Below are 27500 nucleotides of genomic sequence, written 5' to 3' on the forward strand. Positions count from 1 at the left end.
TTGAGAGGAGATCTCGTATCCCAAAAAATTAATGAGGTGTGAACATTAACCTTATACACTGAATTTGGAAGAGATTTGTTTTCAGAAGAATGGCCCCTTTAAGAATCCACAGTGTTGTATATGAACAGTGTTGATGTTTGTCATGAGGCGATAAACAAACAAGTTTGTACTTCCTGTGCACTTCTCAATTTAAACAGCCTCTGTGCAGAAAAGTCGGCCAGTATGGTGTGGCGTATCTGATTTCCCTCTTGCTGTCTGTTTGTTGAGTACATAAAATTGCTCAGGGAAGTGTTGAAATTGCTTATTAAACTACTGCATTATGCATACACACATGAGGCACATGCACAAGTAAACAAACATACACATTCTCTCTTCCTTACACACACACACACACACACACACACACACACACAAACACACACACACACACACACACACACACACACACACACACAAACACACACACACACCACATTTACACATGGTGTAAACTCCTTTAGGTCAAATGGAGAAGCAATCTGTTCTTGTTAGACACCTCAGCATGTTAGTGGTGTTGGCTCTGTTTGGAGACATGGGTTCATCTGTTAATTGATTTCATTAATTAAAATGCGCAAGGCGGACAGTGTTGGATGTGATTAAGTGCGGAAAGGAACACCTCAGAATATCTAAGTATACATATCCTCCACTTTTTAGTTGTCCTACAGTAGAAGTGCTGACCTGTTCAGCTGGTGACAGTTTTCGGGAGTTCAAATTGTAGTTTGGGGAAAAGAGTCACTGGTAGATGTTACAAGTAATTTTGCATCTCCAGGTAGAAGAGAATTAAACTTCTTCAAAGCAACATGCTTTATTTGACTAGGTTTACATTTCATTTTAGGCATATTTTAACTTCAAAGTGAATTCTGTTTCCCATCAATCTCTTTATAAGCAGAGCTACTCTCACCGCGTTACTGTCCCAACATCGTATAATTGAGTAGGTATTAAGTAAGGGATAATGGACTACACGGTGGTCTATTAACAGAAAATAATGCAGGGCTCACAGCGGGATTCATAGGTCCCCTCTACTTATTTCCTATGGCATGGTGACAAGCTTTGTTTTGTGAAGCATCTTTGCCTTTTTTGCATGTATTTTTGTTTTCAAGGCTGACTTGTATGACTTGAATTTTAAACAGATTTCTGCAGCCTCACTAAAAAAACTCATTCAAACTCACACCTCCCTTTCTCTCTCTCTCTCTCTCTCTCTCTCTCTCTCTCTCTGTGTTTTCCACCCTATCTTTCCCTGTCACATTTTCTCCCCCCACCATCGGCCTCATTGCATCCCATCTCATTCTTGTAGCTGTGAATCAGGGCCCTGCGGGCATCAGGAGCTTCGCACCGCACGCAGTCATCTCGCAGCGACTGCGCTCTCCCGCCGCCACCATCGGTAAATGAACACAACCGCAGTTTATGATAAGCCCATGGAGCGTCTGTCAAATCTGCGCCCGAATCGGAGCGTGCTCTTAGTGACGTGCGCGCCAAATGTCCTGGGAGTTGGTAGGCTACTGAAATTAGACTGGTCGCCGTGATACGCGTGCGGGCTGTTCTCCAGGAAATGTGTGGGTGTGTGTGTGAGTGAGTGAGTGTGTGTGTGTGTGTGTGTGTGTGTGTGAGAGAGAGAGAGAGAGAGAGAGTAGGTAAGGCAATATCAAAGTGAAAGAGATTTGAATGTGGGGGCATGTAGAGTTCGGTTTTTTCGGAGAACTTTGCTTGCTACTTCGCTCTTTGCTAAAATGAAATACTATAAGGACATGGAGAATATTAACGTGGGCGAGATTTATAAATAATTCCGCTGTCTGGCGGGAAATCCCTCTGGAACATTTAAGGGTTACTGCCGTCCTCTCGTGGCTTAAAGGGAGAACGACATGAGTTATTTGATACTGTATATTTTAATACCTATTGGAGTTAAAATACCAATTTATGACGCGGTTGTAATAAAGCTATAATGGGGCACTTAAGGAACGTCTATAAGCAAAGACGTGACATTTTTGTGTGGGAAATTTAAATAGGACTACGTGAATACAGTGGTAGGCCTACATAGAACGATATTTTAAAGATTAGGCCTAATTTTATTAAAGGTCGTGGCGATAATCTTATTGACGGCACCAGACCTACCTAGGCTATTCGGAACCTACATTGGGTAACAACAACCAATAAATGAAGATGAGGCAGATTTTCATGTCATGGTAGACAACTGATCCCCCCCCCACACACACACTTTAGCAGAGAGGGTGACACCACAGGATGTTGTTGGAGTAAAAAAACGCTCTCAAAGGAACGTGAATCTGCTCTGAGGCTTAGTAGTCGTTAAACACGACGGTAATTGCGTTCGTGACAGAGCCTCACTCTCAAACATTAAACAGTGGGTAGGCGACTGTGGCTTCAAGGCTCCGAATAAATCAGCTGTCCAATCTGGTTTGCCTGCGGCGGAGTGTGCCAGAGGAGCTCAGAGGCTCAGGGAGAAATATCTGCCCAGTTTACCACGTCGATAAATTGGAAATCGACTGATGAAAGGCAACTTCTTGGAGCCTATCTATGTGTTTGCATCTGAATGCTAAATTACAATAGAATACTAGATTAAGTTATATTTTAAAGGTGCCATGTGTAATGTCCGCCAAAAATCAATTCATACTCCACATTCCATAAAAAATGGGGGCAGTATACCTCCAGAAAGTGAGCTGGTTTACCCTAGAGTAAAAACCGAGACTCGTGTATTGCAGTTTGGTTAGCGGTTATGTTGTCCGCATACTACCTCCCATGGCCGAAACTGGTATTATGACACCTGTCGGGCTGTGGCTAGTAATTTAGCATGCTAATTCAGGTTGATATCTCTGCAGCACTATACCTTGTTATTTTTTTAATGACATCATCGCCCTTATTTCTTCTCATTCTTTTGATGCGTGTAGCTCATCTTTTGGATATTTTTACCTCAATTCTTACACATGGCACCTTTAAACCCAAACCCAATATAGATTAAGTTATATTTTAAACCCAATATTTTTACGCCCAAACCCGTTTTTTTTTATAAAATAATTTAACATGTAAAAGGCTTTTCACAACACCATGCAGTAGCCTGTTTTTGACAGTACATGAAACCGGAAGCCAGTATAACCCTAACTCTATCAGTAGGGTTGCATCAGCTTATTTTTCTCTGCATCAGTTCATCTCTTCAATCTATCTCTAGCCCTGTCTCACTCCAGCTCCTCTTTCGTCAGTTAACCATCTTCATCCTCCTCGCGGTCATCTCTCCTCTCTCCGCTTCATTTCTGCTCAAGTTTGTCCTGAAATTGGAAAGCTCCGGCAGAAAAAAGAAGTAGCAGTAGAAGAAGAGGGCTCCACAGTCAGAGAATTGGAGGACATGCACAGAAGTTAGACCAGCAGCAGCACGGCACAGCAGTATACTCTTTTTTCCGTGAGGAAATTTGGTCTCTGTATTTATCCCAATCAGTGAAACACACTCAGCACACACTAATCCCGGCGCAGTGAGCTGCCTGCAACAACAGCGGCGCTAGGGGAGCAGTGAGGGGTTAGGTGCGTTGCTCGAGGGCACTTCAGCCGTGCTTACTGGTCGGGGTTCGAACTGGCAACCTTCCGGTTACAAGTCCGAAGCGCTAACCAGTAGGCCACGGCTGCCCCAAGCAGGCAGGCAGCAGAGAGACAGGTAGGTCAGAGGAGAAGAGAGGTTACTGTTGTATTATATGACAGAAAGCATACCAGTGAAGGTGGAAGAAAATGTCATGGGCAGATGAGGTCAAAGTAGCACACAGATCAGATCAGAACAGCCACTGTGTTCCTCCCCAGATTACATACAGTATTAATGTTGTACACAAACGTGCCCGGTCATCGTACTGTAGGTGGAACCATCATTTCCGTGTTGGACTCAGTTCTGTATGATTACAGAAGCTACACGTATACACACAGTGACAAATTCAGTAAAATTGGACATGCATAATATGTGTAGAATGCCTTACCTCTTTGAAAGGGCACCACACTTATCAATACAACACACATGCACACAGCTAAATATTTAACAACATTGTCCATGAATACCATGTGTAGAACACCTTACATGATTCAAAGTGAACCTGTCAATACAAAGGCTACACACACACACACAGAGTAAAATATTCGATAACACTGGCCACGCATACAAAGTGTAGAACGCCTTACATGATTCAAAAGGCAAAAGCCACCTGAGGGATGGGTCACCCAAAGCAGGCCCAGCTAGGGTGCTCACATGCCCACCAGCGTCGTACCTGCGTCACTCTGAATCACCTCCTCACCTCTGTGACCCGGCCTTTCCCATGATGCCGTGCAGTGCCTCGGCAGAGCAGAGCAAGCGAGCGAATGCACACCACACAAAGGGGAGGGCTACAGAGTCCCCCAGCTCGGGTGGAGCTCTACTGTCTGCTGCCAGGATATTGCATCAGAGAGACACACAGAAAAGAGCAAAGTCATCACAGGGGGCCCATGTGGGGTGTTTCTGTGCCGATAGTGCCCACAAAGCACTGCGGCTTGGGGAGATATCAAACACCTCTCCCTTTGACAGGCCTCCCACCCCTCATGGTCAAATTCAAAGCAGACAGGGGCCTGTATAATGTGCCTGGGCATCGGGCAATGTGCTGACGTGACGTCCTACATACATCAAATACATTTAGCTTGGTTTGAATTACAGATTATTGCAGTGCAGGCGTACGACCTTCAAGTCAGCAGAAAATATCACGTTAAATAAACATGATACATGGGAAACACATTGAGCTTATGACATGCACAGCCTCTGTTACACACATTGACTGAAAGGGTCCTGGTTGTTCGGAGTGTTTGTAAACATTAGGTGGCAGTGTATGCCGTTTATTGGGTAGAAACCTTTACATCAGAGGAGTCATTTACTGCTACACAGCTTACCTCAATCAGGGACCTTCTATTAGATCTCTTCTCAGACAGGATCCTTCGAAACTAAGTCCTTTTAAGTTCTTTCTGCTTGAAGAAACAAAAGCAATAAACAAACAACTACTCAATGGAGATAAACGTTTACATATGAATATATTTCTATTTCTTTTATACAGAAAAATTATACAGGTAACATCAGTCAAAACACATTTTTGTAATTATACATCTTAATGACAGATAGGATGCTCAAGTCAAAATGTAAGCTCATTTCAGGCTTTACTATTGGTCACCTCAGTTGTTAAGTAACTTGAAGTGCACATAAATTGGGTAAATTGTGAGATTTTCTAGAAACCAAAATTACTTATATGTCACTTAATAGCAGGGCTAGTCTCCCTGGAGCAACTTGGAATCAAGTGCCTTACTCAAGGGCACAACGGTAGTGATTATCAGTGATTAACTTTCCAAGACACTGCATGCTAACCTGACTCCTTAGCGACTGCACTTCAAACTAGTATTCTTGCACTGTTGCACTGTTGTACTTACTCATTTGCATCACCATGACACTCACTCACACAGAGCACCTTACCTTACCATACTATGCACAGAGAATCACAGGCTCAGTCATTGCAAGTGCCTCTTGACTGATTAATCACCACTATGTGGATACTGTTTTTAGAACTGATTTAGATTAAGTGTTAGTATAATTTGTATTTTAGTATATTCTTTATCTTCTACTGTCCTTATTGCTTAGTTGTGTTCTTATATTATATACTTTTAATTACTTTTTCTGCTGTTAGTAAATTTGTGTGTTGTCTGTATGCTACTGAGACCTTGAATTTCCCCTGGGGATCAATAAAGTATCTATCTATCTATCTATCTACCTATCTAGTGAGATTACTTTACTTTACACTGTTTTAAAGGGGGCTAGACACAGCACAGCAATATTTGCTAAGATTTCAGAACCATTCCTTTGTTGACAACCAAATAAGCGCACAGTGAGACAAATAACATTCTCCATAAAGATTGCAGAGTCAGAATTATCCAGAAGGGTTGTAATTGAAACTACTGTAGGTGCAGTTCCTTCCACAATTCAAAGACAGCCTTCATTTTTTCATACTCCAAGTAACTAATGAAGCTGTGTGCTCTGAATACATTTATGTGCTGGTTTTGTAATGATGTCTTTCTCTGGTGGCTGCTTTTTTGGTTCCACCACATATTTTACAACAGACAGACTATGAGAATTAGTCCTTTAAAACAGACATCTCACACCACAGTCCCCATTCATAACTATTCATAATCCATCAGATACAGATTTTGTATTAACAGTAAGACTCAAAGGCTAGTATCAGTCTCTCATCACTACTGCTTGCTGTAAAGAATTCGGTCACCCCCCTCCCCCTCCCCCCCCCCCCCCCCCCCCCCCAACATAAAACACAAGGCCTACTCGACCCAGCCCTCACTGAAGAAACAAAAGACGTAATCACAAAAGACGCAATCACAAGGTCACAAGGTTTGTAATAAAACTCTTTTTATTCTGTTCTGCTTGTGGCACAGCACAGTATTGTGTTCCCTGCCCCAGTGGCCTTGGGCAAGGGCGGTAGGGTAGTGCCCGTTGTGTGCTCGGGCACAGGGCTCGCCGAACCCACGGGGGGAAAATGCACGCTACCACACAGGCTCTGCTTGGCTACAATGATGGCACATGGCAGAGCTTAAAGAAGCAGCAGAGAGTGCTAAGTGTATGAGCATGTGTGTGTGTGTGGGTGTGTAAGCGTGTATGTGTGTGTATTTATGTGCGTGCATGTGTGTGTTTGTGTGTATGTATGAGAGCGCACGCGACATGTTGCCAGCTTTTTCGCAAAAAGACAAGAGCGTACACCACTGCCAGCCAAGCACGCTGTGGGCAGAACACAAACCCTGGGGGGAGTAGAGGGCGAGGGGGGGGGGGGGGGGGTATGGGGTTTTAAGGGACAAAACACTGCAGAATGCAAAAAAGCTCACCTCATCTGCAGCACAGCTGCTGCACGACTAAAATGCTACGGCAACGGTCTGGCGTTGGGCAGGTGGTGGTGGTGGTGGGGGTCGGGGGGGCGGGGGGGGGCGGTAGGGGGGACCAGCCAGCGACACCCGACGTGTTAAGACCACCAGAGAAGAGGAGCCGGCCACGGCAGCGGCAGCAGGGGCGAATGAGGGCCCACTGCCGCGTCTGTGCCCGTCTCCTCCAGGAACAGTACCGCCGGAGGCCACGGCTCACTACAGTGACACGGTCGTCAAACGCACGCACAGGCTCAGTCACAGCGTCAGTTGCAACGTCTGAGGGATCATGTGGTCAATGGCGTCGACCCCGTGGCGTGACCAAAAACACAGCTACACACTGGTTTCTGATTTCACCGGGTGTGTGTGTGTGTGTGTGTGTGTGTGTGTGTGTGTCTTGAGACGAGGGAAACACGGACGGACGTGGAGACAAAAAAGACAAATTTTGTCATTAATAATAAATTTTTGTTGACAAACATATTGTATATCGTTGAAATATATTATTATAATACTATATTTATGCTGTTATAGAGATGACAGAAATAGCCACACATAATAGAAAACTCACGGCCGCAGACACTAATAACAGAAATAGACGGTAAGCTATAGGACTGGGGAGATATTTTTTAGGGTACGCTTTCCTTGGATTCAGTCAGATTAGAGGGGGTTTCGTGTTACTTGGCCCACTTACGGTCACGCGACAAGCTGGTCTAGGACATCTTGAACACATAAAGCATTCGTTGACTTCCTTGTGAGGCCAAAATTTAAATAAAATGTCAAAGATGTTCTACTTGCTCTCGATTTAAGGATTGGGGTGATCCTTTTCTGAGGGAACCATGCAAGCATGGAATCATACCCATTCTTCAGCTTTTAAGTCTGGCTTCTTGATTACATAGAGAAATTATATTTTAAAGCATCACATCTATTTTTTTTTCTTCTATTGCTACCCAAAACTTCACAAACACATTTATATGAGGTACATCTATATAGAAAGAAATTCAGACAACTATTGCACCACAATCAAATGTTGCGCCAAGGGGGCATTTTGAGTCCAGACATCTGACAGTGACATCAAGACATACTCTATGGCAATACCTCCACATATTATATATAACATACCATGATCCAATTTGTACTAATACTTTTTAATAATATCTGTGTCATTTCCCTCTAACAACTGATTATCTGCATTGGTTTAAGGTGTTTAAGATGTGGAGAAGCACTTGTAAGCAGATCTTATCTACAATGCTGAGTTGAATAAAGATCCAACATAATCTCCTTATAGAAACTCCTTACAGATCTCATTGACAAGCTGGTCTAGGGGAGAATTAGATGCTGTTTGTGATAATCAAGTATATCTTGATGTTACGGTTCGATGCTTGGATTATTAAACACTCCCTGCAATGTTATTCATTAAAAATCTCAGCATACAATATAGTAAGCTTAGTATGGCTCAGTTACAGTCAAAAGCAGACATGAAATGAACTAAATTCAATCATTTGGTCATCCACCACTACCAACTACATGTTTCCATCTAATCATCAGAAAACAAACAAACAAACAAACAAACAAATAGAAACAATTTCAAGGATTGTTTACGATGATTTTTGCTGGTAAAGAAAATAAAATGCTAATTCAGAGTTGTATCTCCAGACACAAACACTTGAAATATCTATGTAAGGAGATTGCACATCAAGAAACATAGGCCCTTATAATTTTTCACAGTCAATTCAGATGGTGAACACAAGTAGTCAGGTAATGCTTGACAATTCAGTGTTCTACCATGGGTGTGCAAACACTTCATGAAGAAGGATACCATAAATTTCATATATGTAATTTCTTTACAAAAATAACCTAAATAGTTCTTTGCATTACAAGTCAAACTGTAGATATTTGATCCATTTTCATTTGACCCCTGACTGAGGTTCACAGGGCCATCATGTGAGATTGCCTTGTGTCTTGAGTAGGTTAGCCGATGGCACAGATCACTTGAGGTTACACTCTCTGGACTTTTCATTGCATTGAAAAGTTCAATATATATATATATCCTTCCTCTTGGCCTTACATACATACACAAAGGACTGGGATTGTCCAGTGTTCCTGCTACTCATGAATGCATTAAAGTAACCATAAAATGTATCAGTCAGATAGATCTCTCCAGAAGTAATGGCAGATGGGTCACTGAAACCTTTCATGAATACAATATAATAAAAAAAATATATATATTGTATGTAAAACAACCAAAAAGGACTGCTTGCTTCTACATCATCCTAGTTGCAACTGTCACAGCTCAAGCTAACTTGCAAAAAGCACACATGGAGATCACACAGAAAGCTAACAAAGACAAAGATCATACACAGAGCAGCTATTAAAAACATGAGAAAAAACACAGTGATCGACTGTAAACAGTGCGCTCTCCTGCTTATCGCTCACTGAAAATGTTAAGTCTTTAACTCCTTAATATTGACATCGGAGCACACACAGTAATGCTGCTATATGGCTAGCCCTGACGTCTTTGCCCTTAAGTGTTGTCACGGACAATCCAGTCTGGCATCTACTCAGAAAGTATTCACCCCCATCTGATTTGTTCTTAAAGTGTCTTCTTTGTTGCAGCACACTGCGTCGTCATGGCTACAGGTACATTCGGACATTAGGGGGAAGGCCGCCTCAGACTCTAGGTAGTTTTTTTTTTATCGTAATTGTGCACCCCAGTAATGTACAGCACAGTGCTTATATTCTTTTGATAAATCAAGACACTGATCTCATTACAGGACACACATATACTAAAATAACCTTTAAATATAAAATAGATGCATTGTGTATGAAGTCAGTAGTTGATCATGTATTGCTCAGACAAGGGCATGTGAAAAAAAAAAGGATTTCCGCAAGAGATATGGCGATATCAGATATGAGATATAATAGCTCTGAATGTAAGCTCCACTCAAGTTTGGCACTCAGCTTGAAAAAGCCAGTAAAAGATCAGTCACAGCTGATTTACCCTGTAGGAATACAAACACGGTGACACAGACGCAGAGGTGCCAGATGGAGGGATAGAGAGAGGGAGGGAGGTGAGGAGGACACAGAGAAATGCTCTATAGAGAAGAAAAAAGCAAAAGAAAAAAGAAACCAATAAACTGCTACTATTTCCTAATGGTCCCTTCCCTAGAGATAGCAAATAAATACACACAAGGAAATGTCAGAGATCACAGTTTGGAGGGGAGTAAGAGTAAAGACTTGGGCAAAAAGAAAGTAGGGCGAAGAGTTTGACGAAAGAGGCCATTAGCCTCTGACTTTTCTGTCAAGAGGTCCGCACAAATTCCTGAGCCCTCAACTCTTTTAAGATTAATAACATTCATCAGGATTAATCAAACCCATTGCTTTAAATCCTGAGAGACCTGTAGCAGTGATCCCCGTTGTGGGATCCAACACAAACACTGAGAAAGTTTGTCAGTGTAGCAGTAAGAGTTATCTTCTTTCTTTCTTTCTTTCATTCTTTCCTCCTTCTCTTCCTTTTTTTTCCTGGTTCCAGGAACAGATGTGCCCCCACTCCCCTCTCGAGTACCCCCAAAAAAGACAGGGTCTACAAAAGGAACCAAGGAGAGCACAGGTCGTTCCTTCAGTGCAGCCCCGTGTTGTTGTTGTTTCACAGTTTGCGGCATTACGCGAGAATAAGTAAGTCCAGGTCTGCCGCGGTGCCCTCACACCTCGCTCTCCACACTGGAGAAGTGAGCCGACCCCCGCCGAGAGCACAAGCTCTTGGTTTTCAGGGGGAGGTGCGGGGACTGGAACCGCTGCGGCGCCGACCGCAGTCTCTGGTACTGCAGTTTGGCGCTCGATGACGACATGGAGGAGGGCTGGGGTGCCCCGGGCGTCGATGAGACCACTGACGGGGATGAGACGGACGAGGAGGACGTGGGCGGCGGGACGTGGATGGGGTGGGAGGATGAGGGCGGCGGAGGGAGCGCCGGGGGCATGAGCGGGGTGATCAGAGCCTGGGGAGGCGAGGGCTGCCGCGTGCCGCGACCGTCCGACCGCTGCGGCCTCTGGACACTGAGGTTCAACTGGCTCCCACTCTTGGCTTGGCCTTGGGCCCGATCGGGTTTGGACGCCTGGTGCTTGGGCCGGGTACTGCTGCTGCTGCTCTGGCAGTGAGGGTGTAGGTCCTCCTGACTCCGAGAGGTCACCCTGCTCCAATTGGAGTGGGACTTCCCCTGATGGCGTGGGGAGTGGCAGCTGCAAGCGGTGTGGCCCCTGCTGTTGTCCTGGGACCTGTTCTTCACTTTCTTTTCGCTCTTGACCGGTAGCTTGTCCACAGACCAGTATCTGCGTGGAGGTGGGGGAGTCAGCGGTGGCGGTGGCCACCGATTTGAGCTGCTTCCGATCCCCCAGCTGCTCTCTCCTGGCCCCCATCCCACAAAAGAGTCGTCTCGGCTGTTAATGCTGCCTCCTTTTTCACGGGCAGGGTAAGTGCCAAAGAACCACCCTCCACCACCAATACCTCCAACAGCTCTTTCTTCGTGACCCTCCCAGTACCTCTCAAACTTCCCGAACTCTCCCGAAGAGCCTTCGTCGTCTGTATATATCTCAATGGTCTTCTCTCGTTCCCGACTCCTCTCTGACTCCGACTCAATCCCCCTTCCTTCACGTCTCCGACCTCGATCCTCTCCTCTTACTCTCCCCCCTTCCACCTCAGATTCGTTGTCCTCATCCTCCGCATCCGAATCCCACTCATGCAGTGATATGCCTTCCCTTGATCGTGCCCGGTTCCTGCCATTCCTCCCCAGCAGGGGGCGACTTTCCCCTCCCCTCACTCTGCCCTCTCTCTCACTGGTGACAGATTTCCGCCGTTTGGAGGACAGAGGGAGAAGCGGTAAAAGCGAAGAAGAAGATGGAGCATGTGTGGGGTTCCCACTTCCCCAGAACTTGACTGCAGTTGTGGGTTTGCTGGCGGACGGATATCGCTTGTCTTGGGTTCGCTGCCTGGAGTGATGAGATGGAGGGCTCCTGTGCCTTTCCCTCCCTCTGCCATCATCCCCGTCATCGCCACGCTCTTCCACCCTGTCGCGTCTGATCTCATCTCTTGATATGTCCCAGTCGTAACTTCTGCTGGAGCTTTCGCTTTTCTTACGGAATGAGCTGCGCCTCAAGGCAGGGTAGGAGTAATCTTGAGACATCCTTTTTTCATACTCCTCTTTCCTGTCGATCGTTAGCTCGGCCTGCTCGGGTCGCCGATCCCTTTCTCGTCTCTTCTCCTCTTTCTTCCTCTTTTTCTTAGCCTTGCGCCGTTTACGCTCCCGCTCCCTTTCGCGCTCTTCTCTCTTCTTCTTCTTCCTGCCTTTCTTCCTTCTCTTCCTCTCGCGCTCCCTTTCTTTGTGGTGCCGCTTCTCCTCCCTGTCTTCTCCTCCTCCTCCTCCTCCTCCTCTTTCGGCTGTTCTTCTGCCCCTCTCCTTCTCTCCCCAAGACGCCCACCACTCCTGTAGTTGTGCCAGCTGGCTGCCAGTTCTGTCGCGGCCACTGTCCCGCGACTGGCGCGGTTTGCGCGGCGGTACAGGTGGAGGAGGGGGGCTGCAGGGAAGCGAGCGAGACGACATGCGAGAGCGACCCTTCCTTCTCCCCAGCAGCAGGCTGGACTCTTCCGTCAGCTCATCAGTGTCGTAATCCTCAAAGATATCCCTCACTGTGCCACTTCTGTACCGAAAACTCTGTGACGACGTATAGGACGAAGAAGAGGAAGGGGAGTTGGATCGGGAGAGGGAACCGGATGAAGAGGAGGACGACGTGCTAGAAGTGGTGGAGGCGGAGGTGGTGTAACATAACGAAGGAGAGGGAGACGGAGGGGTCTGAGTAGGAGAGGAGAGTGGGACGGGCACCGGGAGTGGAATGGGAGGAGGACGACGGCCTCTTCGTCCACCTCCTTCCCTCAATCCGTTCCGCCCTCCACCTCTCCTTCCCAGAGGCAGGATGTTCTCATAAAGAGGCCCTCCGGAGCCTTTCCTCTTGGAGAGGCTGCTTCTCCTCCAGAACAAACCTGGCCGAGGAGGCGAACCGTGCAAGGCCAGCTTAGGTGGTGGGACTTTGGGAGGTAGCCGTGGATTTCCAGAAGATTTCGTTCCTCTTTGGGCAGACTTGGGGGTCTGGGCTGTAGCCGTCTGTGGCTCTGCAGAAGCTCCTAAGCCTTCAGGATCAATGGGACCGTAATAGCGCTTATATTCATCCAGGCTTCTTTCGCCTCCTGCCCAGTGTGGCGCAATGCCTTGTGGGAACTGCGAGAGCTCCGTGATCCCACTGCTTACAGCAATGGACTTCTCAGGGCCTACCTTGGGGCGAGTCCAGCGGTCCACCACGGCCAGTCTGCGGTCGTGGCGCGGGAGAAACGTTGAGCAAGGCATGGGTGCCCCCAAAATGGGACTGTTGGATGGTCCAAGGGCCATCCCAGAATGCACTGTGGCTGGAGGGGATCCAGGAAGCAGGGCATTGTACACAGGCTGCGGTTGTTGCTGTTGCTGCTGGTGATGTTTTTGCTGTTGCTGCTGTTGTGTGGCCATAGCCATAGACGTGTTGGCTACGCCTGTAGCGATCACATGGGGTGGAGGCGGCGGAGGTACCGTAGACACGTGGTGATACTGAGGAAGCGTGCCTTGGGAGCCTGCAGGAGCTGTCTCGTCCTCGAAATTACAGCAACTGTACATACCCTGTGTGAAGAGAAGAGAACATGGCCACAGCGGTTCAGTTGTTTGACAAAACATAGAGAATAAAGGGTGGGTTGAGTTGCGGATCACTCTTGACATAAAACGTTTGATTTCTTAGCTCTGATGATGACAGCTTGTCTGTTGAAATACGGGTGGAATAAAACCCAAAACACAGAATCTGACAGAATGTTATGACCTTCTCTAACTTTTTCTTTATGATGACGGTTTAAAAAACCTTGGCAGATTGTCACCTTTCTTTTTCTCATTGCAGATTTGTAACAGATAATGTTATCGCATTGTATCTAAGCATTCAGATAGAAACAAGCAATTGTTCTGTCTTTGCGTTGTGCCACGTCTGCTAAAAAATCACTTAAAATGAAATTCCAAGGTGTTTCTCTGACAGAAGACAGAGTGAGCAAAAAGACACTTTAATCCCTTTTGATGAACTTGATAAGATTGTGAGCTTTTGTTTTCTTTGATTTTTTCACTCACCCTGCTAAAGGCCAACAAAAAGTCCAGTCCGCCTTTGCGACCGAAGCAGTGCCGTAGCTTCCAGTAGACGAGATGCTCCCAGGCGAACACCAGCAGGCTAAGGCCCATGGCCACTAAGAGCATGTAGAACACGCCGGCCATGTTGTCTATGTCCAGCTTGGAGCTCATGACCTCGATCTTGTCATTATGGCAGATCCCAGACAGCCACAGACGCTCGAGCATGTCAATCTCATCTGGACGGACAAAGAAGCAGAGAAGGGAGAGATGATACAGAGATTTGATGGCAAGGAAAAGGAGTTTTATTTGTTTGGCAGCAACAGAGAAAGAAAAGGGTTTCTGGGGGTGGGTGGTGGGCCAGACGGAGTAGCAAGGGTAAAGCCTATTACTCAGATTCTGAGTCGTGCCATGGAGAAGTGAAAAAAAAAAAAAAGAAGTGAAAAATACAGCTTGTTGGCCAAGCCTCGGCAGAAAATAAATAAATAAATATATATAACCAAACACACAACAACACACACAAAAAAAATCGGCAAGACACAGCTTTGGTGCAGGGGAAGAAAGAAAAAGGGGGTCTAGGGAGAGATAATCATAGCTTTGATGGAGGTCTGAAATGGCCTGTTCGGCCCGCTCTCTTGTGATAAGACGAGTCCCGAGTGGCTGCGAGATGAAAGGTAGAGCAGGACGATAGGCTCAGTGCACAACAATCACCATTATTGCATTCATCAGCCAGAGAGAGGGAGAGAGAGAGAGGGAGGGAGAGAGAGAGAGAGAGAGAGAGAGAGAGAGAGAGAGAGAGAGAAAGGGAAAGAGAGGCGGGGGGGGGGGGGGGGTACTGGGAAGTTCTGTTTGCGGCATCACAAGGACACACTTTCGGCTGGGGACACATTAAATGTATAACAGTGGCGAGAGATTGAAGACAACCCTCATGCATAAACAAAAAAAAAAGCATTCACACATGACTCTGTAATGAGTTAGACCTAAATTATAGTGAGTTCATGTTGAGTCCAATGTAAAATTGAGGGCAATAAGAGGAATGGTGCAAATTTTATTGCACCATTATATGTGGCTTGTATTGTACTGTTTATGATAGATGGACAGACAATGGAAACGGGACTATAAAATGGAGGACAATAAAATGCTAAAATATATTATGTAATTTCATTAAATTTATCAGGACCTTTGAATGCAAATGCATTACAAATATATGCGGTCCAGTCTTTTTATTGAATTTTAAGTACTTTTCTCTTTGCCAAACCCTTCACTGTTAATTTGCATGTTCATTAATGGTGACACTCATCATTTTATGCAATGTGGTTCAACAAGGCTCATTTAGTCCAATCCAGACATTACTCAGCAAATTCACAGCTCTACTATCCTCTCCTCACACAGGCTCGTCACATAACACTGTTTGTGGAAGACATGGAGAGAAGAGGAAAAAATGGTGAGAATGGAGAGAAAGATGGAGAGAGAGAGAGGAAGAAAGAGAGAGAAAGAGAGATATATGGGATGGCAGTGACGGGAGACAGAAATCACAAAGCCCTCTGTACTGTACTCTCTGCACTGTGCCACTGTGCATTAGGAACAACACCTAGAGAAACGTGTTGCTGTCTTCACGGAAAATCTCACAAAAGCGATGACGATAAGGGGAGGTGAGATGGCGGTGGTGCCAGAAACACAAAGAGTTCATCGTCTGCGCCTTCATTTCACATCATTCGATACCGAGGCACTGTGCCACCCGGAGCAGCAGCGTACATCAAACATTGTCTCATCAGGACCACAAAATAAAGCCCCAATGCCTCCACAGTGAGTGCAGACTCCACTACCTGAAAGCCAGCGTAATTGACTCGGAGTGTCATCACTCAGGATTTGATTAAGGTTGCTGGCTCAGGGATTAAGTTGTTATGAAACATTTAGCGGTGCACCTATTTTGCAAAACAAATCATGCCTCTCCAACACACAAATCTTATTAGTGTATGGCAGGAGATCTCTTCTCTACTTATTATATCATTTATCCACCCAGGATCCTTACAGGCGTTAAATGATAACACCTAAACCACGATCCGAAGGCAAAATTGATCCTTTTCCTAAAGTCCTAGTTTACAACCACTTTACTATTAATAAACTATAGTTTTTTTTTGGGGGGGGGGGGGGGGGTTGCTGTGGTGCAGCAGGCTACAGCGCCCATACCAAATACGGGTCCGAGTGCCCACAGGGACCCAGGTTCGAATCCAACCTGTGGTCATTTTCCGATCCCACCCCACCTCTCTCTCCCACTTGCTTCCTGTCATTCTCCACTGTCCTGTCCAAAGGCAAAAAAAAAGCCCAAAATAAACTATAGTTTTGGCTAATGTGATCATTTCTTTTATGTGATGTCCTAGTCACACTGTACCTTTATTGAACGTTTGTGACACCAAGGTACACATCATTGTTGTGGGTCGCTAAATGATTACATGTAAATGTATTTCTGTCATTTCTGAAGCAAGACACGTGCTAGACCTCTTGGGCTCCGTTCTTATTTGTGTTCACTAAGCCCACTAAGTAAATGCTGTTATATCTTTTTATGTCCATCCTGTCAACACAGCGTACATTTGCTAAATGGCTAAATGAAAATTGCTTTGGCCGGGCGGTGTCCTTCCTTGCCTCGCTGACTGATACCACATCAGCTGCTGCCAAGAAGGCACTATTTGAGGGATCGTTGTCCCTGACGTATGGTATGACTAATGCTGCTGTCCCTCGTCCCCAGGCCAAGTCCTACCGTCTCCCACCAGCTGCAGCAGGGCCAGGTCCAGGGGTCGTTTCCAGCGGGAGTTCTTGCTGAGGGCGAGGCCGTAGCCCGTGGTCGCAAACACCTTCCCCGAGCCGATGGTCATCACCTTGCAGCCATCGTCCCTCCTTGCCATGTAGTTCAGCACGGCTGCATCGTATATAAAGGCGTCCAGTTTGCTGCAGGGCAAAAGGGGGGAGGGGGGTGTATGTGTGGAGGAGGAGGAGGGGGGGGGAGGGGGTAGGAACACAAGGCCCAGAGGAAATAATAAAGAAAAGAGAGGAGGTTATACATTGAGAGGGTGAAAAGGAGGTAGAGTTAGAGTGGGCAAGGGAGGACAAATATTTGATCATTAGGGAAAGTGTGTCTCGTGGCTTCAGATAAAACTGACATGCATCAATTATGGATGAAAGCTCTGCAGGACAGCATGTGGAGTGAGAGCAGAATCAGTTCAGTCCCCACTGGCTGCAAATCTGAAACACGTCCAGGTGCCATATGCATTATGTAGGAGGTCCTGGACAACCTTTCCATCCCACCCTCACTATGCAGAGACAGCCGTCCTCCTCTAATAAGCGCGCACACACACAAACACACACATACACACACACACACACACGCACTACTCGAATACACCCACCCACACACACACACACACACACACACACACAAGGTCAGTGCAGAGAGTGGCTGCCCAGCTGCTAAAACAGCACCTGTGGGAATGCTGCCAGGACGGAATATTTCTAGCCAGCTGGATATTAAGGATGCAATTTATAGCAGGTTAACTGTTTAACTTGGACACCAAAATCCTCTAATGGCAAAGGCGATAATGTATCAAGAGCCCTGCAACAACGCTGCAGCTTTGCCTGCAACCAGTGCCAAGGGGGGGAAGATGTCTACAAACTCTCCGATACATCATCCCCGTTCAACTATTTGCATTCAATTACAACAGGAGCTGTGTGTTTGCATCCACAGACGAACACTGGAGTGGTGGTGGACCTGTTAACACACACATGTAGGTGCACAATTGATGAGCTGGTTCCTCTTGTAGACTAAGACAGCCAACAGTGTAGAAATCCATCGGTTCCAGTATAAGTGGGTTTTTGTACAGTGTCTGTCACAAGGGGGAGCAGACACTGTCAAACAGGAGTACACTGGTACCTGTTTGTTTGCGACAACAATGAGCATTCATGACTAAGCCATAATTGCTGGACTGGAGAGCTTGTGAAGTTAATGGCACCTAATCCTTGAAAGGGATTCGAGATTTCTGTTTGAGGTTGGACAACTACCACCGAGAGAAGCAATTTATTTCACCAGTGACTAAGCCTTTGCATACTCCCTAGAGAAAAAAGAAACACTCAAAATGTTTCAGTTTGTCAGCACTAGAGTTTTATACAAGTAAAAGCAATAACATTATAATTATGTTTATGACTTTTTGCAACAGAAACAATATTACTTTTGCTTTGCTTTCAAAATGACTTTTTAAACGAAAGCCCTAAAAAACTTTGGGCTTTGGGAATGTGGCCTGTTTTCCCCCGATGGTGAGATAGGTATTTGCATTAGTCTCCCTGTCACTTTCTCCACAGAATGGAGACAAGGCAATTTTACATCTCATTGTTCCAACATCCAAGTGGAGTGTGTAGACATATTTTCATTTTCAGCGCAGATGGAACAAATAGCATAAAAGGCGGCTATTTTTTCTATCTTTAGAGATTGCTCACACTGTGCACTGTGGTAATAGAGTTTCTATTTTAATGGCTGCGCTATCTGCTTCGATCTGCAGTTAACATCCTCAACCTCTTGGTCAGGTTCTCCTTAAATCTCTCGTCTGGTGCCTTAATGTACAAATGTGTATCTAAATGATACCACTGGGGATGGTGCTACACAATGTTTATATCTTATAAATAACCGTTTTAAGATTTTTTACAACCTTATTTATCCCATTTACCACTTCCGATGGAGGTTTTTATAGGCAACTGGTGTTGCAACTGGTGAAATAAATTCATAAATTGTCATGACACCTCCAACTCTATTGCCAAAAGATATCATTTAGCATGTCATCAAACTTTTATCAGTGCTAACACTTTTGGTGTTGGTGTTTGCAAGGTGTTTGCATACTGTTTAGTTAGTTTGCATGTTTGGGACAAAATATTTATCTCAATGTACTGTATACATCACTCTCAGACACATATAATATGTGAGCATGGACTGACCAAGCAAACAAATGTAATATAGACCCCTTCAGTCCGTTGCTAGAGGATTTGCGGTTTAAACGTTGTAAGTTGTAATGAAAATGTAACAGACTTTAGTGTAGTTTTTGTTTTTGTTTATCTCCGAGTTAAATCATTAGCTGAATATTGTTTTCTGTGTCACCACAAATGCCTTAGTATTATTATTATTATTATTATTATTGTTGTTGTTGTTTGTTTGTCATTGTACTGCTGTTTATATATTTCCTTTTGTCATTGTTTATTGATGTATCATCCCATGCCTACAGTACAATGTAAAGCACATTGAATAACCACTGTGTATACTACATAAGCAAATTAAACTTAAACTTGAACATGAACTTGATCTTGAATATCTGGGGGAAACAAAATCATAGTATGTAGGTTATTTGAAACAGTATTTTCAATAGCGTCCTACTCAAAGGATGCACTGAAACTAACCCTGTCTTCAGGTTGTCGATGGCCTCCTCCACCCCTCTCTGGTTGTTGCGGACCATGTACTGGTGCATGTTGGGATAGTTGCTGCGGATGTTCTCCTCCGTACTGCCGTTGGGGACGGTGCCGAAGCGCAGAGGCGGGTACTGATCGGTGGGATGCTGGAACTGGAGGGGGGCAGAGATGAAAAGCGTGAGAAGAGAGAGAGAGAGAGAGAGAGAGAGAGAGAGAGAGAGAGAGGAGGAGGAGATAAGAGAAAGTGAGAACGAAGGATGGGCAGGGAGGGGAGGGGAGGGGAGAGGAATGAGGGAGGAGGAGGGAAAAGACAAAAAGGTTTCTGCAAATTTCAGCAGAACGAAAGAACAAACACTGACAAATCCCACCTCAACACCAATGCACCCCCTTGTTCGACAGCTCTAAAGCAGGGGGAAGGGATGAAGCAGCAGAAAGCACAGTGTGCCAAATCGACAGAAATGTAAGAATTATACGGTAATATCCTCAGCTTCAGCACAGAACAGAACAGCAGACAGGAAGGGGCTCCTTTACTGTACCAATATAGCAATTTATGATTTGAGAGAGATGTCTGCTTTTGATTAGATTGATCTCAGACAGTATATCCAATGGGATTTACCATGCAGTTTCTCACATCGACACACACAGTCATACAGTCACACACACAGTCAGTCACACACACAGTAACACACACACACACACACACACACACACACACACACACACCTTTTTGTCACTGAGCCCTGACACAGTGTCGATGTATTCCTCCTGGATCATGAAAGCAGCCAGGTTGGCTGTGTAGCTGGCGAGGAAGATGACAGCGAAGAAGGCCCAGATCAGAACCATGATCTTGCTGGTGGTGCCCCGAGGATTCTCCACTGGCACCGAGTTATTAAACACCAGGGCCCACAGCAGCCACACCGACTTGCCTATGGTGAACTTGGAGCCTCCCGCCTCTGCTCGCGTGGATGGGGGGGAGAGAGAAATAATGGATAGACAGATACATAGATAGATAGAGAGGGAGAGTGAAAGAGAGAATGAGAGAAAGAGAGAGGAAAAGAGGGAACGAGGGAGATAAAGAGGGGGAGGGAAAGAGATGCAGAGAAACAGGACGAACGTGTATGCGTGTGTGAGAGAGAGAGAGTATAATCAGTAGAGGTCATTACATGATTCAGGAATACAGTCATTGTTATATCACTAATATGAATCAAGTCCCACGCTCTCTGAGCGCCTTTTGTGTTCTGACACCCAAATGACATTACACGAAAGAGGAAATTAGACTGCCTTGTTGCAGGAGAGCAGACACAACAGAGAGATGTGCTGTTAAATGGTGGACAAAGCCGGACCACCAAAAGTTGGTGAGGATTTAATTATTCAGAAGGAGATTTAATAATTAAACAGTCAATTAAGGAGTTAATGGAATGACATTAAGATCCCCAATCCCCCATCACCCAAGCAAATAAGAAGTTTGGTGACTCGGCATATAACTTCCTTGTAGCTGATCCACTGCATCAGCTTGATCAGAGTGTTAAACTACTGTAATACCCATCAGTAGAATGACAGCAGGCTCTTAACAACACTCACTCTTGCCATTCTGCAGACTGCGGTTGTAGCCAACCGGACTGAAGAACTCGAACAGGAACACGGTCACCGCGACGACCGACAGGCACATGACAAACATCATCACCCACACCGCCGGACTGTAGGGTTCTGAAAAAAACAAAAATCCCCGCGAGCAGGATCCGAGTTAGGCTGTAATCAGAACACATTTACTCACAGGAGGAGCGCTTGTTCCCGCACTGCGGCGAGGCTTGGTGGTGCTATCCCAGCCTCCACAGGGAAAGTTATAGTAAAGCTCGAGGTTACCCATCAATGGCTCCTTCTAGGATATTCAATCATGCACTTACGGTAAACAAGAACTTCGTCTAGAATTTTTAAAGACATTTGTTGACTCTGTGCTCCACTCCTCTTCATGTGTTTCGGCTATAGGCTAGAGAAGAGCATTATGCGTGTGTAATCATGCATGAAATGCAGAACGTTTATTAATATTTGAGCCAACACCCCATCAAATTGCAGCTCTCCCTACAGTGCTCCTGAAGCAATGTGATGTTTGGTGCAGTGTATGATTTTGTCCAAGCCAACACTGCAAGCTTGTTCGCCATTTACAGAGCCTGGACTGTGGATCAACGTCACAGTTTATGTGAACACACACACACACAAGCACACGCGCGCACACACAAGCACACGCGCGCAAGTACACACACACACATGCATACACACACACACACACACACACACACACACACACACACTCACAGAGACACTGAACAGACAGCTAGAAGACCGCGAGGAGCAAATTCACTGAATTAGACAAAAAGTGTGCTGAATAAGAATCACAGACTCTACCTTTAATTAATCGATTTAAATGAATTCACTGCGCAGTCCAGACATGCCGGTTGGAGAGTATTTAACCTTTCTACCCTCCTTCGTCCTACTCACCCAAAAAGGCTGAGGGCGAGACAGTGCCATTGCTGCGAGAGACCATGACACTGATCCCCGTCTCTACGAAGGGCACCGAGAACTCCACGACCTCTGACCTCTCCTCGTTGATGGTGAGGGAGCCGATGGCCATGTCCGCCCGCTTGGCCACCACCTGGAGCGTGAGGGGGTGAGAGCTACTTAATAAGGTGCAAAGGGATTACGATAGATCTGTCATAGTGTGTGCTGAAGCATTGCATTCTGTGGATATATTTGAAAACAAAAGTAGCTTACAGTTACCGTATTTTCCGGACTATAAGTCGCACCAGTCAAAAAATGTTTCATGAAGAGGAAAAAATCATATATATAAATATATATATATATGTTGCATCTGAGTCGCAGGATCGGCCAAACTATGAAAAAAAGTTTGACTTATAGTACGGAAAATACGGTACTTCCACTGACGAGCCAGTGGAGTTTCTATTTGGAGCATGCTGAATTGCTCTTTGACATTTTCAGCTTAATCTAATAATCAATTGTAATGATTAAATCTAATCTAATCAGCGTTCTTCATGTGAAAAAGGCCCTTTGAAGCCAAGAAGAACCCATTCTACATTCATTGTGCCAAAAGAGGATATCTGTTGTGAGCGAATAGATGTTGCATTTGGTAAGAAATTTGGGTGTGACCAGAGAGCTAGAGAAAAGAGAGTGGGGACACTCCTGTAAAAGAGCATGGGAATAGACCCTTTCAACAATAAAAACAAAAACAATGCTTGAACATTCTATTTGGTTCCCAATCTACTTCCTCTGCATTAAGATAACATATGGAATGTTAAAACGGAAACCTTGTGGGGCAAACTATGATACTGATAATGGAACTCTCTTGAAAGGGTCTATAAGATGGCAGCGCTTTTTTTGGGCAGTCGTGGCCTACTGGTTAGGGCTTCGGGCTTGTAACCGGAGGGTTGCTGGTTCGATCCCCGACCAGTAGGAACAGCTGAAGTGCCCTTGAGCAAGGCACCTAACCCCTCACTGCTCCCCGAGCGCCGCTGTAGCAGGCAGCTCATTGCATCGGGATTAGTGTGTGCTTCACCTCACTGTGGGTTCACTGTGTGTTTCACTAATTCACAGATTGGGATAAATGCAGAGACCAAATTTGCCTCACGGGATCAAAAGAGTATATATACTTATACTTTTCCATGCCTGTTTTGGGAGTTATGGGAGTTTTGGAACTGGTAACGGCCAATCACTTGGACATTAGTCAATGCATCACTAGATTACGCTCTCCAGCATCTCGAAACTCATCCCACCCTCCTGCGATACAGCCATTCAGAACAGGTTTACTTTTGATCGCGTGGCGCCGACATCAAAGAGTGTCGCGACTCTCTCTTTCTATGGCTCTGGGTGTGACCAACAGGTATGTCACCCGGATGTAACGCTGATAATGCGCCTCTTGTGCCACCACAAGGGGGCACTACAATGTCATTACAATTCACCAGGGCCAGCGACCAAAGAAGACGACAGCACAAATAGGTGAAATGGCTCCTGACCTCCCCAACCATTCCGTTCCACTCCCCATTAATGTTCTTCCCGTGTCGGCCGTTGGTCACCAAGAACAGGTCATAGGTGAAGCCCACTATCTTGGCCAATCGCTTGAGGACGTCGATGCAGAAACCTTTGCAGCAGTGCTTCATGGATGTGGTGCCCTCTGCCACCACACTACAGGGAAAGACAAAAGAGAGAGAGAGAGAGAGAGAGAGAGAGATGAAGAGAGAGAGAGAGAGAGAGAGAGATGTGAGAAAAATCCACAATAGTGTGAGGTGCAATGTGAGATAACATGAGATTGGGAGGAAAAGGAGGAGGAAGGGGCGGGGGGGGTAAAGAAAAGACAGATATGGTTAGAAGAAGAGACGCCACACACCACACGAGAAGGAGAAGACAGAGAGAGCTGACATGCTATAGACCGATAGATGAAGACATCACACACCGCACTACAGTGGGAGAAGGGGAGCTAGGGATCACATACCACATAAAGAGTGAGAGAGAAAGAAAGACAAAGAGAGAGTGAAGATCACACATTACAAAGACAGAGAGAGAGAAAGAGAGAGAGAGAGAGAGAGATAGAGAGAGAGAGAGAGAGAAAGAGAGAGAGAGAGATAGAGAGAGAGAGAGAGAGAGAGATCACATTTTACAGGAAAATAATGAGACACCATGCATGGAAGATCTATTCAGAAGGACATCACACACACCATTGGAAGAGAGGAGACTGTATTACACACTAGAGTGAAGTGGAGAGTCGTGTAGGGATAAGATGGAGGAGAAAAAAGGAAACACTGACAGAGAGTACAAACAGACTATGTGATACAAGTCCACTGACTATGTGATACAAGTCCACTATAGCACCACTGAATATTCATAAGCGTGATGTTATGTATGATTTTAAGATGGATTCCAGATTGCAAAAAAAAAGATCTGGAGAATGTACATGTTCATGTACCAATAATTACAATTGGTTTGGGCATAAAAATGACTTTTATAGCCTATATATGTGCTTTAACCTCCTTTAATGCAGAGACATTTAAGAAATATTACCAAATGTATTGAGTTATTCATCTAGCGTTACCCTTCCTCTGAACTGTCATGCACTGTCAGTTCTTATTAGGGTAACAATGCTGCACTGAACGTCTGTGTGGTGAGATCATGAGCGCCATGCTGACATTTTAAATGTTTCCGGTAAGGGTAGGAGCTTTGTTATATACTTTATTCTGTGAAAGATACTGACAATTATTTTGAATTGACGAACAGTACTGTAACTCCACAAGTGAGTAAATAATTCATAGAAATCCAAAGTACAATGCAATATATTACAAAAACAAATCCAACGATTGAGAGAGGGATCTCATTGTGACAGAAATTACAATAAAATGTTACCCCTGGAGATTTCCACCCCACAATATACATCTCGAACTTTCAGAAACACATTTTTACAGGGTGATTTAAACATGTAAAATAAAACGAAAATGGTTAAAAAAAAAAAAAAAAAAAAAAAAAAAATTACAGAATTTACACAAAACACAAACACAAAAATTGCACGTAAATCTATTTTTAAAAAAGGCTAAATGAAACGAAAGATGCTTATTCTATCCCTTGTCCACCTTCCAATGTGTACTCCCAACACCATGTAACAGGAGCAGCTCCAACACTTCAAACTCAATCTAATTCCCATACCCTCTTCCAGGCCCTTAATTGCCTCTCCCAACGGCTACATTTTACAACCATTCACAGGAGCTGGGTCCCGATGAAGACTGATTGCACTCTCACTCAACTGGCACCAATCGGCCGTTAAAATATCAACGGTCTGTCTCGACGTAAATTAGCCACTTTTTCTCCAATTTACCTCTCTTTATTTTGGCCCTGATGTTAACTAGATTCAAATCTAAATACTGCCATTGTCCCAGAGAGCAGACTGGTCTTATGCATGATACTGTATTAAACCAGTAATTATGCAGTAATTCTTACTACATCTAGGCCAGTGTATTTTATTTACTGCTTATTTATCAAGCATTATTTGTTGTGCTTTGCACGTTTTTCTTACCACTGCTAATTGGGTCTATGTTGTATGTGCACAGTATGTTAATTCAGTGTGTCGTAATTGGCTCCATGGGGTATGTGCTACAGTATGTTGTGCTTGGCATGTTGTATGTGCATGCCACATGGGCGTTGTATAGGTGTATATAGGTGAGCTGGACATGCAGTGATGCTTCAGCACGCAACAGAAGTTCCATACAGTATGCTACGACAACGAAAGTGGTACTAAACCTCTTCAGTACTATGGCAGTTCACTTCAGTTCACTGAGTTCAGTTCACAGAGTTCTCTTCATTACATTACATTACATTACATGTGGCTGACACATTTTTAACCAAAGCGACTAACAACAGACCCCACATGCCCCCCCCCACCCCCGCCGTGGCCCATCTCACCCAAGGCCTCCGCACAAAGGCAGGCAGCGACATGAGTGCAGTGCACACCGCTTCTGATGTTCCATTACATCAGATTCCATTGTTTTCAATACCACCCACTTGCACACCACCACTGAGCCCTGTCACCGCGCGTGTGCACGCGCACGCACGTGTCAATTACAATTCAGTTCTATTTCGCTCGGCGCCGCTTAATGAAATCCATTGTTCGTCGAATGTATAACAGCTAGACATTTTGCATGTGCAATTGGCCAAGTAACAGAAAGTGTCATCATGTGGAATGTAGCGAGACACAGAGACGTCGGTGCCTGCTGGGGACGTCATCTTGAAATTCTCTAAACTCGCCACAGTTCCACAACACCTCACCCTTGACCCTTGACCCCTCTGACCTGGAGTTGAAAGAGAGTCTGCAGGGGACGGAGTCGCGGATGCAGCCTGATGCCGGGTCGGCTGACTCCACGATGACGAAGGGCCGCTCCTCCAGCGTGACCACACGCAGGTGCTGGGCGTTGTCAAGCGGCTTGAGGAAAACACCGTCGCGGGACCAGCGGGGGTATCGTAGCCTCAGGACTCCGTTCTCCCAAACGCCCACCTGTAGGAGCACACTCACTGTAATCAGGTTCTCCATTTTCTATTCTCTCCAAACATGATCATTCTTTCATCATATTATCCATTCTTTTCTATACCCTTTCTCTCATTTTTTAACATTATACAATAAGCAATATTTATTCTTTACGTCACAAAATGTATTGTATGTAGTCATATTATGTACAATATAAATGTATTGTGTGTATAGTTTTAAGCAAGGCTTTGAACCGGTTCACGGAACGAAAACGAAAACCAGAACCTTTTGATGTTTTGCTAGGAACAGAAACGAAACCAGAAACTTTACATTTTTTTATGTTCCGGAACAGAATCGTTTATCTAAAATAATGTTAATCGGTTAATACCGTTATTTTTTTCGTTCTTTGACAAGATTTCTGTGCAATAGCCTATGACTTGGTGAGGTTCACTTCCGGTCGTTCACTCATCGGGAGAAATGTAATAGAGAAGCTTTCCGCCAGCTGTAGGCTACAGGCAGAATCTTTTGTCATTTCCCTCTGGGCTCTGACAAGGTTTTGGCCATTTGTTTATAAGTTTAATATTCACAATGGCAGCTATGAACACACCATTGTGGTTTTGTATTGTCTGATGACATAAGAGAGACAAAAATGCACTGATTGGGCCCTGACCAGGTTTGGCCAATTGATGTTCACAATAGCAGCTATGTAGCCTACCATATTTCAGTTATTTGCACAGATTTAGCTATGTGAGTTGCATAGGCTTTTGGATGGATGCTTCTGTAATGCTTTGTGGTTTTGTATTGTTTGATGACATAAGAGAATCAAATGCACTGATTGAGCCCTGACCAGGTTTGGTCAATTGAAGTTCTCAATGACAGCTATGTAGCCTGCCCTGTGTGATTTGCACCAATTG

The 27500-nt window shown here is 45.0% G+C and overlaps 2 protein-coding genes across 4 annotated transcripts in view; both read right to left on the reverse strand.

The window, feature by feature from the left end:
- The window catches only part of cacng7a (calcium channel, voltage-dependent, gamma subunit 7a), a 35937-nt gene extending 31538 nt beyond the window's left edge, over positions 1–4399 (reverse strand). The window contains exon 1 of one of the 3 annotated variants that reach the window (XM_042077775.1): positions 4317–4399. The gene's annotated coding sequence lies outside the window, so the exon portion shown is untranslated. Of the gene's footprint in view, positions 312–4203; positions 4223–4316 lie in introns of those variants that run through there. The other 2 variants (XM_042077776.1, XM_042077773.1) reach the window with 2 other exon arrangements.
- Positions 4400–9848: 5449 nt separating this feature from the next.
- grin2da (glutamate receptor, ionotropic, N-methyl D-aspartate 2D, a) overlaps positions 9849–27500 on the reverse strand; it is a 39147-nt gene continuing 21495 nt past the window's right edge. The window contains exons 5-13 of the mRNA XM_042077723.1: positions 26414–26616; positions 23597–23765; positions 22068–22221; positions 21153–21278; positions 20295–20524; positions 19563–19723; positions 16888–17075; positions 14136–14368; positions 9849–13646 (exon numbers count right to left, since the gene is read on the reverse strand). Coding sequence (XP_041933657.1) covers positions 10653–13646; positions 14136–14368; positions 16888–17075; positions 19563–19723; positions 20295–20524; positions 21153–21278; positions 22068–22221; positions 23597–23765; positions 26414–26616 — 4458 coding nt within the window. The 3' untranslated portion in view covers positions 9849–10652. The remainder of the gene's footprint in view (positions 13647–14135; positions 14369–16887; positions 17076–19562; positions 19724–20294; positions 20525–21152; positions 21279–22067; positions 22222–23596; positions 23766–26413; positions 26617–27500) is intronic.

The sequence above is a fragment of the Alosa sapidissima genome, chromosome 21 (genome assembly GCF_018492685.1).
Source record: "Alosa sapidissima isolate fAloSap1 chromosome 21, fAloSap1.pri, whole genome shotgun sequence".
NCBI classification, from domain to species: domain Eukaryota; kingdom Metazoa; phylum Chordata; class Actinopteri; order Clupeiformes; family Clupeidae; genus Alosa; species Alosa sapidissima.